Source organism: Micromys minutus, assembly GCF_963924665.1.
Source record: "Micromys minutus genome assembly, chromosome: 15".
In the NCBI taxonomy this organism is placed as follows: Eukaryota; Metazoa; Chordata; class Mammalia; order Rodentia; family Muridae; genus Micromys; species Micromys minutus.
Window position 1 is genome coordinate 51,823,362 of NC_137984.1, and position 20,064 is coordinate 51,843,425.

General features: G+C 40.2%; 1 protein-coding gene across 6 annotated transcripts in view; it reads left to right on the forward strand.

Annotated features, from left to right (window-relative positions):
- TRPC4 (transient receptor potential cation channel subfamily C member 4) overlaps nucleotides 1-20,064 on the forward strand; it is a gene marked incomplete at both ends in the record, with an annotated part of 121,791 nt that overhangs the window by 13,928 nt on the left and 87,799 nt on the right. For 5 of the 6 annotated variants that reach the window (XM_080929284.1, XM_080929285.1, XM_080929286.1 and 2 more), the window contains one exon: nucleotides 9,404-9,922. The exons of the other annotated variant lie outside the window; for it this stretch is intronic. In XM_080929284.1, coding sequence (XP_080785410.1) covers nucleotides 9,404-9,922 — 519 coding nt within the window. The remainder of the gene's footprint in view (nucleotides 1-9,403; nucleotides 9,923-20,064) is intronic. 6 annotated transcript variants of the gene reach the window in all.

Below are 20,064 nucleotides of genomic sequence, written 5' to 3' on the forward strand. Positions count from 1 at the left end.
GATATCTGCCATGGACCAAATCCTCTCATCCTGGGCTCATATCAACTGCCTTTTTAAGCTGCTTCTCACAAGTACTTGATACAGTAACGGATGGCTGACTGGCACTCCTTTGTAATATTATCTGGAGAAATTCCAGTCTCTGCCTCCTCAGTCTTATAACCAGAAATCCAGAGAGGGCTGAAGAAAGGCAGGCAGCCATCTGGACTAGTTTCCTTCCGAAGACATTCTGATTCATTTTGAGTGAGTACATGAGTCTCCTACTTGTCTCCATGCTTAACTCTTCCTTCTTTCCCCAGACAGTAGCAAGTCCACATGTTTCCTACCCTCCACAGCAATACCTGTTCTTTCTCATACCAATAGATTTGATCATAAGGGAAAGTCACACGCTCACTCCCCAGCACCTCCCTCGGGATCCTGCATTCCACGCCGTACAATCACCCAGTTCACTGTGTTCTCTGTACCCTTTATAGCTCCTGGCTCATCTTCTCAAACTCTAAAATTTGAAATGTCAGAGAGTTCAAATCTCTAACTACTATTTTCTTCCTACACTCACTTCTCACTTGTAAAATGACATTCAGGCTCATGACTCTAAATACTGCCTGTATGCTGATAACTGTCAAATTCTGAGGTCCACATTCCTAATGCTATTTCAGGTTCAACCTGAAAAATGATGTATCTTGAACTCTCTTGTGTCTCTACACTCCTTCTCTGAGAATGCTCTCAAGAAGTTGCCCCTTGCTCTGCTCAGGTGTGGGTGTTCAGTCACCGGTGGCCTCTGTGGGACTTCATCTTAGATCTATAATATTCCACTAACAAATCTCAATGGCTTCAATACCTAGCCAGCATTATCTCCCTGGATCACTGCCACCTTCCTCCTTAGGGTATCCTCCGTCCATTTAGTTCATTCTCAATGCTCATGTCATTGTGTTTCTGCATGTTGTCCTTCCACTCAAAATGTCTCAGTACACTTCTCATCTCGCTGTGATGTAAACAACCTCAGTTCTGTAAATGAGTCATGCCATCTATACTCTTCCGCAACCAACTGTCCCGCTCTTCAATTACCCAAAGCTCCAGACATGTCCTCTGAAACCTTTATGTCCATGTCCACCTCTTCTAAGAGTGATCTGCCCTTAGTCACACAGGTGTCACTTGACCCTCTCATACTCCCCTGTTCTAGCCTCATTTCCCTTTGCCCACAGAGAGCTTTGATCCAATATCTGCTCTGCGTTCCTTTCTTCTTCCTCCACTGCGGTTTTCCTGAAGAACTCTAGTTCTTCCATTTTTAATATATCCATTATCTTGTTTACTGGGGACTGTGCCTTTATTATTTCCCTGAATGAAGACAAAGCCATTATCTGCTGTGCACACTGCTTTATATTCCTGGAAGTTGGCAGGATGAGGGTCAGGAGCTCCAGCTGGACCAAGCAGCTATTGAATGGCTGGAAACACAGACATTCATGTTTACCACCCATACTGCATGCCAGCAGAACGCTAGCACCATGCAGAAAACAGAGGGGACATTGAGTTTATTGATTCTCAGCAGGAACACAGCTACAGAGTGGAATAAACTCATGCCACGTAGGGTGACCAGAAAAGGACTTCCGTGGAGATGACAGCAATGGGGAAGATGTCAATCAGTTATGATACCAGAGTATGCTTTGTGAAGTATCACATATAGAATGCTTTTATGTCTCACTTTGATTTTATTCCTTAAGAGGCTATCAAGTCAAGATTATATTCATCTTTCTTTTTCTGATGAGAAAAACTGAAGAACATGTGGTGTCCCTCAATAGCATTCTGAATACTGCAATTACTCGAACAATACCTATGCCCACACCCTACTACCTCAAGAAAAACTGTCATAGATGCCCAAGGATCAGGGAGTTCAAAAAGGGAGATGGCAAAACATGGTCAAGATAAATGGAAACTCAAATAATCCGCTAGAGCTAGCATATGACTGCTAATTCCTAGGAAATTATATTTAAACTCTGCTGGTTAACATCTTCTAAAGGTCATTTAATAGATTATTCTTTGCTGGAACTTACAGTATCTATACATACAGAGAATATCCAGTGAGCACCAATTGGAACATGCACATAGCAAAGATCTTCACACAATGCGTCAATAGCTGAAAATTCTAGTAACAGAAATTCTTCTCAACCTTGACGCATGTGCTTTTGACACTGCCCGCCAGGAAATGGCTGTTGTACCTTGCAGATGAATAAAGTACTATAATTGGGACTGTGTTTATGTGAGGGGAAGCAAATGAATCTGGAGAAATCAAACAAGACAGTTCTCTGCTCTTTCTCCAAACAGCCCCAGGGTTGTCATACATACTGCCCTGTTTGATGATTTATAGAGATCAACAGAATTTCACCTTTCAACTCTACCACAATCCAGTGGGAATAAACTTCGAGGAGTCTTTGATATATGTTTCTCTGAATCTTCTTAATCTATAGTGATAAAGATCTGAATTAAATGTGTACATTAGAGAATGGGAGAGCAAGAATAGAAAGGTATTAACTGGTTTTGTCATTTTCATGTAGCTAAAAGTGGCTGAGGCAAGATTTGATGTGGACCAGCCTCTCTTGGTGCCTGAAATCAATTCTCAGGCTGTCATGATTGCTTAGCCAGAAGATATGAAGTTTCAGGGCTGGAGAAATGGTGCACAGGTTAAGAGCACTTTCTGAATTTCTAAGGTACCTGAGTTTGGTTCCCAGCATCCATGCACACGCGGCGCGCACACACACTTTAATAAAAAAAATAAAGATTCAAATAAAAATGTACAGTATATTGGATAATTTAAAGTCAGGCTGAATAGATTTATGACCATGGACATGGTACTTAAATAATTTCACTAAGACTTGCCATTTTTATTTGTATAAAACAAAACATTTATCAAAAAATAATAATCCTGAAGATTGACCAAGGTGATACACAAGTTCTCAGCACAGGCCACATTAGAGAAAAGCAAAGGCAGCTTAATACACAGCCTTCACCATGCTGGTCATTGCAGTGAGGATGCTAGGACTGTGTTCAGGTGTTTGAGACAGCTGGGTAAAATCCACAAGGAAATGGTGAATGAATGTGATGTTAGCACATCAAGTGACATGCCCTGAGGAGTGGGCCTTTGCTCATCAAGTGAGATTCTGTGGTACAGCAGGGTAAGGCAAGAAACATGTCTGTACCATGTAAGATAATGCAGAAAAGCTTGCTTTTCTAAAATGTTCATGTTTTGAAAAACATCATGTGATCTCCAAATTTCTATCATGGCAAAGAGTGACCCAGATTGCTTCTTCTATCCATGGGAGACAGGATTTTCCTAGCATGTGCCACCTCTGGGACACTCCAGTCCTTTATATAAAAGGACACAGCATCTACATATTAATTCTAGATTATTTATGATACCTAATTCAATGTAAATGATCTATAATTAGTTAGAATTTTTCACATGGGGGAAAAGAATGACAAATAAAACTTTGTACATACTTAGTGCAGATACATTTTACAAAACATGTTATTTACTATTTTTATGTGTATAAATGTTTCACCCACATATCTCTGCACATGTGTGTATTCAAGGCACACACAGGCTAGAAGTAGCAGTCAGAATCCCCAGAACTGGGGTTACAGATGGTTATGGGCTACTATGCGTATGCTGAGAGTTAAACCCTGTGTCTTCTGCGAGAACAGTAAGTGCTCTTAACCTCTGAACCACCTTTTTATCCCCAGGAGAGACATTATTTAGAGAACTTTTGATTTGTGCTTTGTTGAATCTGGATGTAGGGCCTGGGGTTAGTAAGGTCTTTGTGTGAAGAAAGATGGAGACGCATTTGTCACTATGCCTGCTTGTGTGAAGTGTTTCATGAAGTAAAAAGTATGGGGCTCAGAATTCACAAAGCAGCAGGTGCCCTCCTACAAGGCCACAAAACTTTGTAGCTTTGACTTTTCTCCTGTAAGGAAGATATGTAGAGGCATGAATGTGTCTCTTCCCTGGCACAGACATTTCTTTTTGAATCATCACCGCTCTGGGAAGTGTGGATAATGAGTGTGTTTCCTGTGTTCCATGTGTCCCTTACAGTTGTTTATTAGTTCATTTTCTGAGTTCATACTTGGTATTTTTCAACATTGCATGCAAGGACTGAATAATAAAATATTCAGATTTCAATTCCGTGTTTATATTTTTGCTGAGAGTTCTTCATAACTATTTTTTTCCATAATTATGTTGCCTTTTGGTTTTAATATTTAAACATTTACTTCATATTAAATTTACTGTTATAAACTGAGTGAGAGAACTAATTTTGTTTAGGTGGAAAATTGCTTAAGTGTAATTTATTAAATGATCTGCTTATTCAGAAGACTACAAACCCCACTATTCACCTGCAAAGGTCTTATATATAAACCTCAGGGATAATTCTTGTAAAATAGCTGTTGAGATAATTTATATTTTTGCTATATTATTGAAGCAGAGTCTGTACAATAAATTTTAGTTACTCCTAGATTATTCCTCTATATTAATTAATGATTATTATTTCATCAACTTCTAATATTAAAAGATTCCAACAAAATGTTATGAAATCCATATATTTAAATAGAATTTCACATAATGACGATTTTATGATTCCCCCCCTATTTTATAGATTAGAACTGTTTATATGTTCTTCAGTTCTATTGTTTAAACTCATTTTCCTAGTTAGAATTTTACTGCTGTTAACAGACCACATGACCAACGCAACTATTATAAGGACAGTGTATATTTGGAGCTGGCTTACAGGTTCAGAGATTCAGTTCATTGTTATCAAGGTTGGAACATGGCAGCATCTAGGCAGGCATGGTGCTGGGAGAGCTGAGATTTCTACATCATAATCTGAAGGCTTTTAGCAGAATACTGACTTCCAGACAGCCAGGATGAGAGTTTTAAAGCCTACACCCACAGTGGTACACTTAATCCAACAAGACCACACCTTCTAATAGTGCCACTCCTTAATTTTTCATTACTTTTTGAGGATTTTGTACAATATGTTTTGATCCTATTTAACCCCCTCTCCCAGCTTTCCCCATGCCTACTTTGCCATCCATAAAATGCTGTGCCTTAAAACCTAACCAGATAAACTTGTGCTTCCCAGGTGTTCCTACCTATACATGTGGCCTCCCACTGTGCTGTGGTCTGCTTACCAGAGGTAGACTCCCAGAGAGAACTGAGTCTCCCTCTTTCGACACTTTACAACTGTTAATAGTTGCTTAGCTAGGGGTGGAATTTGGTTCCCACTTCACAATGAGATCTGGTTTGGCTTGGGCTTCCATGACATGTGCATGCTGTAACAGTGACTTTGAGATCCTGTGTGCAGCTGCCTTGCTGTGACCTGCAGACACTAGTTCCTGGATTCACACACTACCTTTGCCTCTTTAGTGTTTCTACTCCCTCTTCCTCAGTGATCTCTGAGGTGAGGGGGTATATATGTCCCATTTAAGGCTGAACACTCTGCTGTGTCTGGTTTTCTGTGCAATGGCTAGTCATTGTTTTCTCTGTCAGCCACCATCTACTGGCAAGAGATTTTCCCCATCTGGATATTATTCCAGATAATACAACTTTACTTTTTCTACTGAGTTTTAATGTTTTTTTTTAGTACATTCATCACTGCTAAGTATTTTATCATTAGCATAATTTCTATCTTAAAAGCTCCCTGTGTAGTATATTGTTTTATATATTGACTTTTGCTATATGAACGTTGCATGGCTAATACAGTGTGTGGTAACTTTTCTAAGCACAGAACCATATAAGCTGTCCAAGGCAGATTTTCTCATTTTTTTATTCAAGTTTCAGGGGCAGTGCACGCTGAAAAAAGCTTCAGGCAATACACTAAGCAGACCTCAAACCTGGGTCACTTGTGATTTTCTTGTAGTGAGAATACTCAAAATTGTCCTTTATTCCCCTCATGTTTTCTGTAACACTGGTGGTTGGAATGCGCTGGTTTTTATGCAGTGGATCTTAGCAGGCATCGAAGGCGGTATGATTGTTTTGGTAGCACACCAGAGCTCTGGGCAGTCTTCCATAGACAAATCATGTCTTATAACAGGCCCTTTCTTGCTGTTTATGTTTTATTTAACATTTGATTTCTCTTTAAGTTTTTTTTACTTATATGACCTGCTTGCCATATATTTCCCTTTATGAAGAAAACTGGCATGCATTTTTGCACCCTGTGCCTGTGTGTTATATGCTATGGCATATATTTGCACATTGTACATGTGTTTTGGATATGTTATGGACTTTTTCCACTTGATAGTCTCTAGTAATTATAAAGATAAAGCATTTTCTCTTTCAGTAATTAAAATCTCATGGCTTCAAAACTTAAATATGCTTTCCTTTCCTGAAAGTCTCGTTTCTCGGTTTCTTCTCTAAATGATCAATAATCAACTCTTTGATCAGTACATTGAAGTAAAAACCCTCTGTTGACTCTTCTGATTTCAATGGGACTTAAGGCATTTTGTTTTCATTTTGATGAAATTTATACTCTCTCCCCCTCACCTCCACCTAATTACTCTTAACCCAAGTGCTTGTATCTCCCAGTTTCATGTGGCCTGTTTTAAATGCATTATGTGTTGCCATATATAAATGGTTTAACTCAGGATATGGTAGATAAAAAAAATAATATACACATATGAACTAAAAGGAGTCATATTTTAATTTTTCTAACTCATAAATGACATATGTAGTTTCTTTAAATTATAAATATAGGTAAGAATATCAATTTTGATCATATTATACCATGTTCCTGACAAGCTAATCACTAATTCACAATCAGTTTAATTACCTTTCATTATGTCCGCTGTGAACATCTGTAGAGAAGTATATGTACATGTACATACATGCACATAAGACATGTTGTAAACATACTTAAATATGTTCCAACATGCCTTGTTCAGAGTAGTGTTCTCTGCATTCTGCTCCATAGACTGCATAAGATTTTGTGAGTTCATGCCATACAGATGTTAAAGATCTGCATTTTGAGCTGTAGGCATGTGAAGGTCGTCAGTTCACTCTCAGCTGCCTGATTAATGTCAGATCAAACTGCTAGTACATTTGAATTTGCAGCCACCCACGTACTGTAGAAGGGCTAGTAATTTTTGCTTCAGGGGCTAACTTTGGGCATGATGGTAAATATTTGACCTTACCCTGAGACCACAGAGTTGTGTTGCTAAATTTTGGCAATCTGCATACTGTTGACTGTTTTGAAGTATTAAGTTAGCCCTGATATGGTATAGTTGAATTAAATTGCATAGGAGTTTAACCTACATAATTCCTCGTTCCATTCATCATCCATCATCCATCATCCATCCATCATCTATCATCCATCCATCATCCATCCATCATTCATCATCCATCCATCCATCCATCATCCATCCATCATCCATCCATCATCCATCCATCATTCATCATCCATCCATCCATCCATCATCCATCCATCATCTATCCATCATCCATTCATCATCCATCCATCATCCATCCATCATCCATTCATCATCCATCATCCATTCATCATCCATCATCCATCCATCATCCATCCATCATCCATCCATCATCCATTCATCATCCATCATCCATTCATCATCCATCATCCATCCATCATCCATCCATCATTCATCCATCCATCCATCATCCATCCATCATCTATCCATCATCCATTCATCATCCATCCATCATCCATTCATCATCCATCCATCATCCATTCATCATCCATCCATCATCCATCCATCATCCATTCATCATCCATCCATCATCCATCCATCATCCATTCATCATCCATCCATCATCCATCCATGCATCCATTCATCTGTTCATTAACTGATTCATTCATATAAATTCTACTTGTTCTTGAGTAAATAGAACTCATATAGAAATGTATCTTTTTATAATTGTGTTTGACTTTTTAATTTCTAAATAGCATCTATTAATTGGATTTTAAAATAAGCTATAAATGATTTGAATTATAAAGTCAAAGAAATTTGCATGTATGAGGGAGAAATATATTTATAATCTGAGTTTTTAAAACTCTTATTATATTACATTGAAAGATTTTACCTGCAAACCAAATGAAACTACAGAACCCAGCCAGTTTTGGTTTAATGACTTGGGTAAAATGCTTGTTTTATAGATCTTCTGTTCTTTGTACTGTATTCTGGAGCATGCAGAAAACACTTGAATAATGGGAACTCTATGTAATTAGGTAAACTATTCAACATGAAGCAGGGTTAGAAACCTGTTCAATGTTCTGTGCCCAACTTAGAAAAACAGCCATATTAGAGTAAGGTTGCTAGCTGAGCCTGGTGCATGCCATTAATCCCAGACCCCTGGAGGCAGAGGCAGGCTAATCCTGTGAGTTCAAGGCCAGACTGTTTTACATAGTTAATTACAGAACAGCCAGAACTACGTAGTGAGATCATGTCTTGAAAACAAAGAAACAAAATATGTCCTATTTTTATCAGCTCTAATACACAAAATACTATGTGCACATTTTTTCTATCAGTGTAATATATTCTTTTGTGTAGTGTAATATATTCTAAGACATTCTGAATAGAAAAGGACAAAAACTATTATATAGCTGTCACTTTATGACAAATTTCACTCCTAAAATTGTTTATGTCATTATTAGTGTAAAAATACATATTCTAATAATGGGTATTTCTAAATTTGAGTAAAATATCCTCAGATGGGAGCCAAGTGGATTCACCATGAAGTACACGGATGGTGTCTGAGATTAGCAGTTAGCACATGAGGAAAGAGAGTCTCTGTGTGTGCAGGAAAGTAACTACCAGGGTATGTGATTTAAAAATAAATTCATTAGAAACATTGTTATCTTTACAGTAAGACATAGGAAAACATTCAAACTCATCGTGTTTGCCTTCAGGTATGTATGCGTATCATGTGTGTTGCGTGTTCTCAGTAACCAGAAAAAGGCATCAGATGCCCTGGAACTGGAGTTATAGACAGTTGTGAGCCACCGTGTTGATGTTGGGAACGGAAGCCAAGTCCTCTGCAAGAGCAGCCAGTGCTCTAACTACTGGGCAATCGCTCTAGCCCAAGATCTTGGTTTTAAAACAACTCTTTTTCTTTTCTTACTTTATTTGTTGATTACCGAGTCAGTATCAGTGGAAAAAAAAAAGGTTATCTGTTGAGAAAAAGTCACAATTCATTTTGCAAGGAGGATATTTTATTATACTGGAGTTAAACTTTCATGATTTTTTTTCTTTTGTCATTTTGGGGGGTAGGGAGGAAGTCTCTTCGTCAGGAAACATGACAAATGATTTATGATCCTTGCTCAGCACCGCTGCCCTGTGCTGTTTGAAATTCAAAAGCTTCAAGAAGTGAATGTGTGCCCACACCTCTGCTTTCTTCTCTTCTCAGGTGCCTCCCATTCTCCTGGATAAACAGTTTTCCGAATTCACTCCAGACATCACACCCATCATCTTGGCTGCACATACAAATAATTATGAGATAATCAAACTCTTGGTCCAGAAAGGTGTCTCGGTGCCCAGACCCCACGAGGTCCGTTGTAACTGTGTTGAGTGTGTCTCCAGCTCAGATGTGGACAGCCTGAGGCACTCACGGTCCAGGCTCAACATCTACAAGGCACTGGCCAGCCCCTCGCTCATCGCCCTGTCAAGTGAAGACCCTTTCCTCACCGCCTTTCAGTTGAGCTGGGAGCTGCAAGAGCTGAGCAAGGTAGAGAATGAATTCAAGTCGGAGTATGAGGAGCTGTCTAGACAGTGCAAACAATTCGCTAAGGACCTCCTAGATCAGACACGGAGTTCCAGAGAGCTGGAAATCATTCTTAATTACCGTGATGACAATAGCCTGATCGAAGAACAGAGTGGGAATGATCTTGCGAGGCTAAAATTAGCCATTAAGTACCGTCAAAAAGAGGTGAGTGCTGCAAGACGCAATCCATCAATGAGATGGAATCACATTGCTGACAAGCCAGTGCTGCTCAGAACTGCATTGCGTTTACCAGCACTTTTCTTCTCTGGTAAGGAGGTGGCATCTAATGCTGGCCGGATTCATAATTACCTCCACACTGAAGAATAGTGAGAAGTGCTTCAGTAATTTGAAGTTGTTTTTGGCATCTGTGTGGAAGCACCCGCTTCTAATAAAATGTAAAGCCAACAAATATGGATTCCCCAGATCAGGTGGAGAATTTTAACTCTGCCATTTATAACTCTTGCTAGACTAGATGCTAAATTCTAGAGGGTCACACACAGCACTTGTTGTGGTTTCTCATTTCCATAGTGTGTGTGTGTGTGTGTGTGTGTGTGTGTGTGTGTGTGTGTGTGTGTGAAATGTTCCTTACAAATTCATAGGAAGAGTAACATGTATGGGTGGGCATAAGGACTATTAATTAATTATAAGCTATTATAATTGAATGTGTATTAGAGTCTTCTGTTCAACAGCAAGGAATCTATTGAAGTCTTCTTATGTTCACCTTCTTGATCTATGAAGAATTGGTTGCAGAAAATAGCTTTTCAATGAAATTTGGGTAGATTTTGATGTTTTCAGTGAAGAAACCTAAACCATTCAAATCTGTACTTAGACCATTCACATCTGTACCCAGATGACTCACATCTGTATCTAGACCACGAACATCTGTACCCTGACAACTCACATCTGTACCCTAACAACTCATATCTGTACCTAGATTGCTTATATCTGTACCTAGATTGCTCACATCTGCACCTAGAACATTCACATTTGTACCTAGATCGCTCACAGCTGTACCTAGGACATTCACCTCTGTACCTAGATCACTCACATTTGTACCTAGGACATTCACATCTGTACCTAGATTGCTCACATCTGTACCTAGATCACTCACATCTGTACCTAGATCACTCACATCTGTACCTAGATCACTCACAACTGTACCTAGATCACTCACATCTGTACCTAGATCACTCACAGCTGTACCTAGGACATTCACATCTGTACCTAGATTGCTCACATCTGTACCTAGACTACTCACATCTGCACCTAGAACATTCACATCTGCACCTAGGCCATACACATCTGTATCAGTCACAATATCTGTTTACATATAGTTCTGAGAGATATTTTTGTTGATAGGGTGTTTGTTTTGTTTTGTTTTGTTTTAACCTCCATAAAATATTTGTTCATTTTAACTCTTAAAAAAAATAATTACCTGTTCCTAACCAAGATGTACGAGTACAGACTATGGAAAGGATGGTTTTAGAAAAGAGAGTAGTCAGTTTTATTCTGTATTTATTAAAATCTATTTTATTTTATGCATATGGCTGTTTGCCTGAATGTATGTGCCATTCATTCAGAATGCATGTGTGCCTGCAGATCCTGAAGGGGAAATCAGATCCCTCAGAACTGCAGCTACAGGTGGTTGTGAGTGGCCATGTGGATGCTGAGGACTGAGGATTCTACAGAGGAGCCAGTGTTCTTCACTGCTGAGCATCTCTCTAGCCCTGAGATAACTCAGCTTTAAAATGTCCCTTTGCTTTTATACTGGGCAGTGCCTGTTCCGTATCAGCCCTTCTGCTTTTCTATTGACACATGTTAAATGTTTCATATTAGACATACCTGAACTCACTTTCTTAGCTTTCCACTATTGTGTGGTACTCAGGACTCCTGACACTAACTGAAGTCTCCCCCAGGAGGGATGGGAGCAATGTCTCTGTGCCCTTTCTCAGACTCTGAAGCCACTGAGTTTGTGCTGACTTGGGCCTTGGCGTCCTAATGTTTAAGAATCAAGAAGCCATGTCTAAAATAAACTACAGTTTTAATATGCGGCAGACAAATGAAGTGATGAGAGTTTACATGATTTCGAAAGTTCTGAATACCAAGAGTGAAAAATCCACTGTGAGCATTGTAAATTATTGCATGATGGGACATGCTTAAGGTGACAGTGTTGGATCTATGCAGTGGTATCCAAGAAGTCACACCATGCTACAGGTCTCACATGGGAGGTTCATTTAAAAAGGGAGAGGGGATACAGAGGCTGCCTCTGGGTGAAGGAATTTAAAAAAGAGGGGAGGCATGGAGCCCCTTATTGGGATGTAGCCCATGCGCAGGAGGACATGCAGAAAGGAGGGAATACAGAGGCTGCCTCTGGGTGAAGGAATTTTTTAGAAGGGGTGGGGAAGAGGAATGGGGCCTTTTGTTGGGATGTAGTGCAAGAGGACATGCACCACTAACAGTGGGAATGTGTCCTATCTAGGCAGCTAATGAAGGCTTGTCCTGCTGTTGCCAGGCCCCCTGGGCTGGCCATGGAGGTGCCTGATTGGTAATAGACAGGACTTAGATTTAAGCACAGGTTTAAAAACTCTTCTTGTTAGCACGGGATCATCGTCTTTCCTTTGTTCTCTTCAGGGTTGGGGCATTTACAGAACTGGCTAATGATTGTCAAGGTCACCTGTGCAGTGTTGATTGTTTTTCCCTTTACTCCGTGACTGTAATCAAATCACCCGGATGTTCAAACCACACAACAGAAAACAAAGAGGCAGTCTGCCGGGTTCAAGTGTTCATCTTCGCAGCCACGAATTAAGTAGCTTTATTTGTTTCTATTTATTTATTTTTATATTTTGCACTGTTCTTTCTTCTTCAGTTTTAACTTTACTCTCAGTCACAGAGACTTTTGAAAGCCCCGCAACAAACTTGTGAAAAAATTGCTTTACAGTATCCTCATGACAGAATGCCCTTAGTGAGACGGTATTCTTTAAGCTACTGAATTCTCTCTCTCTCTCTTCTTTTTTAAACCCAAGACATTTATTTTAGTGTGAATCTCTTACATGCACATATGCTTGTGCATGTTGGCTTACAAAAGGGCTTCATGCAGCTGAATCATTCTTTCCTTTCTCCGTCATTGCGGATTTTGACTGTTTCACAGAACAAAAATCCAGGCGGAACTCGGCGCTTGTTCCTGCTTAGTGACACAGCTCAGCCCTCCGTTTACCTTCTAGTCAACTTGCAGAGACAGTGAACAAATTGAATCATTAAAAATATTTATCCTCTGTAATACCTGTTTCTTTTTTTATTCTCTCTTTTTATTAGATACTCTGTATTTACATTTGAGATGTTATCCCTTTGCCCTGCTTCCATTCCCCTCCCCCTCCAGTTGCCTTCACAACGGTGCACTCCCTTCTGATCAATCTCTCCACCCCATTGCCTTGACATTCCCCTACACTGGGAAAACATGCCCTCTCTGGAACAAAAGCCTCTTCTCACATTGGTGCCAGACATTGGTATCTTCAGCTACATATGCAACTGGATCAATAGGTCTCTCCATCTGTGCACAAAGGTTGGTGTTTTACTCCATGGGAGTTTTGGAGGGTTTGGTTGGTTGATAATGTTCTTCCCATGAGGTTGCAACCCCTTTCAGCTCCTTAGGTTCTTTCTTTAGCAACCTCATTGGGATTCCTAAGTTCAAACCGATGGTTAGCTGCAAGCATGCTCAGCTGTGTCTATATGACTCTAGCATAGTCCCTGAGGGGGCGTCTCTGGTTCCTGCCAGTAAGTACTTTTGGAGATCAGCTATAGTGTTTGGATTTGGTGACTGCATGTGTGGTGGATCCCCAGGTGAGGCGGCTTCTGAGTGATCTTTTCTTCAATCCCTGCTCCTCTATTTGACCTTGCATTTTCTCCCATGAGAGTTTTGTTCTTTTTTTCTAAGAAGGACTGAGGCATCCCCATTTTGGCCTTCCTTCTTTTTGAGCTTCATAATGTCTGTGAATTTTTTCTTGGGTATTGGGCACTCATAGATTTCTGGGAGATAGTATCCACTTATCAGTGAGTGCATACCATGTGTGTTCTTTTGTGAGTAGGTTACCTCCCTCAGGATGATAGTATCTAGTTTCATCTATTTGCCTACGAATTTCATGAAGTCATTGTTAGTAACTGAGTGGTACTCCATTGTGTAAATGTACCACACTTTCTGTATCCATTCATCTGTGATGGACATCTTGGTTCTTTCCAGCTTCTGGCTATTATAAATAAGGCTAATTTAAACATGGTGGAGCGTGTGTCCTTGTTATATGTTGGAGCATCTTTGGAGTATATGCCCAGAAGTGGAATAGCTGGGTGTTTAGAGGTAGTACTATGTCCAATTATCTGAGGAACAGCCAAATTGATTTCCAGAGTGGTTGTACCCGCTCACAACCCCACCAACAGTGGAGGAGTGTTTCTCTTTCTCTGCATCCTCGCCAGTATTTGCTCTCACCTGAGTTTTTTTATTTTAGCCATTTTAACTGGTGTGAGGTGGAACCTCAGGGTTGTTTTGATTTGCATTTCCAGGATGACTAGGGATGTTGAGCATTTCTCTAGGTGCTTCTCAGCCTTTCCTCAGCTGAGAATTCTTAAGTTTCTTTTTCTCTGTTCTTTGTACTTCATGATTTTTCAAACTCTGGGGAGCAAAAGTCACAATTTAAATCTCCTGTTTGGCATGACAGTGTCAGGACAACAGTGGAAGGCAAGGCGTCTGCTCATGTCTATCAGCCTTTCAAGCAGCCTCTGTTAGTCTGCTGATGTGCAATGGCGATCTTGGAGGTAAATAGATCCTCAAAAACACTAAGATGAAAGATGGACTAAACAAAACCTGCAATGAGAAAGTAAGAATTAGTAATGGCCCTTTACAGGAGTGCATCTTAAGAATGCAATTTGCACTTTCTACTTTCATCCTTAAGGACATCAGTGGAGAAGAAAACTGACAATAATGTTTCTGTGGGTTCTCATGAAATTCTTCATTTGGTGTCAAAGAGCAGGTTTGTTCCGGGGCTGACAGTTTGCATGAGGTGACACGAAATTGTCTGACGGATGGCAGCATAAAAATAACCACAATAACATTTTACTCTTGTGTATACCCTTTAAAATAGGAATCTGGGTTTTATGAAACATATTTCTAGATTATCCAGAAAGGACTGACCTCAAATATATTTGATTCTAAAATTTTGAGCAAGACCACGTGATCTAAACAAAGTTCTGCTGTAGTGGAATGTCTTGCCTTCCAAGTTTTTATTATAGGTTTTCCTTGGTTGAGTCTAGACAAAAGTGAGGTTTTCCTCAGGTCTGTGTCTCCTTCCCCATCAGTCTTCATCTTAGCTAACTCCTTACTTACTCTTGAATGCAACTCACCGCCCATTTGCCCTGGGACACATCCCTATTTGGGATAGAGACCCTAACTGTATACAAAGTCATGAGTTCTGTGTTAGAATAGTTATTCCATTGACTGTTAACCTAAAATATCAGATTAAATAAAGCCTTTCAGGCAGCTAATGTGCTGTTGGTTATATAAGAAATATATTACTATAAAAAATTCTGGCTTCCCTAAGAACTCCCTCTTTATATAATCCTACACTGTGTTAGGAGCCTGCCCATCTCGCTCTTCCATCTCACTGTGTCAGTGTCTGCTCAGTGATGTGCATCTGAGTGCGGTGGGGACCCCTCAGTTCCCAACAGATTCGTGCATGTTTTTGTATGCATGGCTTCCCTGATTAAATGGCAGCGTGTACAGAAATCTTGGAAAGATTTACCCCATGAATTCATGCACTGTCTTAGTTTATTTGCTATTGTTCATAAAACATTGACCAAAAGTAACAAGGGAAAGTGGTTAGTTCATCTCATTCTTCCAAGCCAAACTCCAGCACTGCAAGAAGTCAGGACAAGAGCTCAAGGCAGGAAGTGGCAGCTGGACTGAAGTTCATATTATGGAAGAACACCACTAAAGTGGCTTGGTCCCCTGGCTTGGTCTGCTTTTGTCTGTTTTGGTGTGTGTGTGTGTGTGTGCATATATACATACACATATGCCTGTATATATGCCACTTAAGTCCACCTGCCCTGTGGTGGCTCTCACAGTGGTCTTGGATCTCATGTGTCAAATCATTATTCAAGAAAATTTGAATCAGACATAGCTATAGGCCACCTATGGAGGTATTTTTTTTCTTTTTTTAAAATCATTTTTATTAGATATTCTTTGTAATTACGTTTCCCCTTTCGCCCCTCTGGCCTCCACCCTACCCCTATCTTTGCTTCTGTAAAGATGCTCCCTCTCCCAATCACCCACTCCTACATCAGGGCCTTGGCATTCCCCTACGCTGGGAGAATGAGCCTTCACTGAACCAAAGGCCTTTCCTCCCATTGATGCCAGACAATGCTGTCCTCTGCTGCATATGCACCTGGAGCCATGGGTCTCTCCATGTGTGCTCAGTGGTTGGTGTTTTAGTTCCTGGGAGCTCTGTAGGATTTGTTTAGCTGATAATGTTGTTCTTCTCATGAGGCTGCAAACCCTTTCAGCTCCTTCAGTCCTTTCTCTAGCTCCCTCATTGGGGTCCCTGTGTTCTGTCCTCTTCTGTATCAGCATGGCTCTGGTCAAATCTCTGAGGAGGTATTCATATTAGGCTCCTGCTAGTAAGTACTTCTTGGCATCAGCAATATTGTGTGGCTTAAGTGGCTGCATATGGGGTGAATGCCAAGGTAAGGCAGTCTCTGGATGATCTTTTCTTCAATCACCGGTCTTCTATTTGTCATTGTACTTCCTCCTGTGTTTTGTTCTCCATTCTAAGAAGGACTGAGGCATCCACCTTCTGGCCTTCCTTTTTTTTTTTTTTTTTTTTTTTTTTTTTTCTTTTTGGAGCTTCACACGGTCTATGAATTGTTTCTTTGGTATTCCCAGCTTTTTGGACTAGTATCCGCTTATCAGTGAGTGTGTACCATGTGTGTTCTTTTGTGACTGGGATACCTCACTCAGGATGATTGCTTTCATTTCCATTCATTTCATTTGACTAAGGAATCCATGAAGTCATTGTTTCTAATAGCTGAATAAAACTCCATTGCATAAATGTACCATAATTTCTGTATTCATTCCTCTGTTTAAGGACATGTGGGTTCTTTCAAGCTTCTGGCTATAAATAAGGCTGCTGTAGACATAGTGGATCATGTGTCCTTGTTATAAGTTGGAGCAGCTTTGTTTCTAGGAGTGGAATAGCTGAGTCCTCAGGTAGTGCTATGTCAAACTTTCTGAGGTTGTTTTTGCTTTTTCACGAGCCATTCTTTGCTGACGACCCCAGCCTGTGTCAGCTTGACAAAAACAAGCACCGTCTACATCAATAGTCCTCACCCCAGAACCGGATGAAAGACTTGTTCAAATGTTCTCCCAAAGAAAGGACAGTGTCCTACCTGCCAGGAATCTACCCACTTTTATGAATTAAACTAAAGATGCCATGGTTATAGGAACCATGCTCTTATAAAGCAGATGTTACTGTGCACCAGTTCAAACAGTGCAAAATAGCACTGGTTAAATTTGGTAGTTGCTCTGCACAAATCTTGAAATGGACATGCTGTGTGTACTGATTGGTTTCTGTTTTGTTTGACTGCATCGATTCCCAGTCACAGGGAATTCAAAGGTACTAAGTATTATCCTATTAACTGTTGGGCTCAGAGTGTAAGCTTAAATCCTAATGGCAGAAGGTATTTCTTCTTTTTTCCTACTGTTGTATATGTCAATAATCCTTCTGGTTTTACTCGGAGCTGTGACAGAGAGGAACCCAATGTCATTCAGAATGAACAGTCGTGAAATATTGGGGGGATGTCAGAACTATGTAGCCCACAGCTGGACCAGAATTTCTCCTTGCATTGGGTAAGAGAGAGGTATGACTGGGGACTTGTTTTAGGCAGCTTGTCCCTTGGTCTCTGGCATCATCTTCGAAGACGTAGAATTTGTGAAGAACAAATTTGTTTCCATGCTGTCACTCCTCATGTTTGGGACATCACTGGAAGTGTGCAAAGAGCTTGACAGATTCCTTAGGTATTGGTATAGCCAGAATCTTAACTAGGTTCAGTCCCACATCACTGAGAACACTGTGGAAAACTAATCCAGCAGCAGAGTTACCTAGATATTGCATAACGGAAGACAGATCAGTACGTCCTGTTCAGATCAATACATCATATTCAGTGAAACCTTACCAGTCCACCTCTGTATGCGTTTGCATATCAACTGAAAAATACCTATTTTTAACTTGCCTCTTTCTTTAACAGAAGTTTGTCAGCAGCACTGTGGAGTCGGATGAGCCTTTGGCACTAGTCTGGGTTCTGCTCCTGTGAGTTCGTAGTTGGCAAAGGGAGGAGGGAATCAGCATTCGATCAGCCCTCTGCTGAACCCTCCTTATTTCCTTTTATCCTGCCTGGATTGAACCAAATAGGAAATGGGAAGATTCATGTCCGTTTCACCCTCCCACTGCATGGGAACTGAGATGATTCCAGCTCTCTAGAGCTGCTCTGTACTCTCCAAGAGTTACAGTTTTGTGTTTCTGCATTTATCCAAACTTTCATGGTCAAGAATTAATATTGCTATCAAAGGAAGCACAAGGGGCTGAGGAAAACAAAGGCCCTAAGACCACTCAAGAGGAATGTGTCAGCAGGCAAGTAGTTGATACACACTCACATACCAAAGACACCCAAGTTAAATGCTGGCCTTTGATCCTTTTAAAAGCTATCTATTGCTAATGATAGCTCAGTCCAAGCTTCCTACAATGCAAATGAGTGAAATGGTTAAAAATCAACTCCCAAATGCCACTAGTGTTTTGTAACAAAGATTGATCTTACTTAGATCCCTGGAAAGGCCACCATGTGCTTTTGATAGGTACTGGGGAACATTACCAACTCTATCTGTCTCTGTCTGTGTTTCGTTCTTCCTATCTATCATCTATCATCTATGTATGTATATATGTATGTATGTATGTATCATTCATCATTCATCTATCATCTATGTATATATGTATCTATTATTCATCTATCATCTACTTATGTATGTATGTATCTATCTATCTATCTTCTATATATATTTTTGCTTTAAGGATGTGCTTCTACCTAAAGTCACCCCTGAAATAAAATCACAAAGAAACTGATGATCACCTCACTCCCTAACAGTTTTATAAGAACAGTTGGTGGCTTGGTGGACAATGGTCCTCTCCCCTGTGAGAGTGAACAAACAAACCTGGCAGGCGTTAGGATGTCAGTTCATGAAACCACAGAAAGTTATGCAAATATACAGGAGGGATTAGCCTTCCTGTAGATGCCTGCTCTCTGCTACTTCTCGGTAGCAGGCACTCGCAAACTCAACGCTAGAGCCTGCTTCTTTGCTCCACATGCTTGCACACACTTGTTGTTGCTATAGATCTCAAATTCCCAGATGCATCTCTTCAGCTTCTTTCTGAGCAGCACAGATTCACGCATTTCTGTGCCTGCCACCGTGGAATGGAGGAAGCGAATGCCTGTTCAGGACTTGTCAGTCAGCCTACAGAACTATGACAGGTCATTAGGCATTTAATTTAACACTAGGTTTTAAACTCAGTCCCTGTGGGTTTCTTTGCAGCTAATTAAATGACATGTAACTACTTTCTCCTAATTCTTATCTGAACGTAATTACATTTTTATTTATTCCACAGTTAGATTTGTGATTGTGTATATCTCTATTATATAAGTGTTTAATTAGCCATTTCAAGTGCACCGATGAAAAAAGATCACAGTTCCAGGCCTTAAAAAAAAAAAACTTGCAAATATTATCTTTAAATTAGACACAGTAGTTAGCTTGTATTTAATTTTGCTTTAAAGAAGTAGAAAGATAATTAAGGAGTTTATCTCCAAAGAGGTATATTTGCAGCAGAAAGAGTTGTCCATGGTCAACAATGCCAGGCTGGTGACAATGACACTGGAGACTTGCGCTGTGTATCAGGTGCCTTCTCTCTGTCCTAGGATGACTTGCTTTTCTATGTAGCCTGGTCCTTCTGGCTGTGACTGACAGTAAGCACTAGCAGGTGGCTTCCATTATTCAGATGCAGTTGCTTCCTCTGTCAGTGAAGACAAACCATGGCATCTTTCCTCTGCGCACGTGTGCACACTGGAAGTTCTGTGTTCTCTTTGTCTCTCATCACTAAGTGAAATTGAGGACTTGCCCTTTCTCACAGTGAATATACCCCATCCTGTGCCCCCAAGAAAAGAAAAAAATAAGTGTTTCCTCTGGAAATTTATAAGACACAAATATAGTTTCCATCAAATTC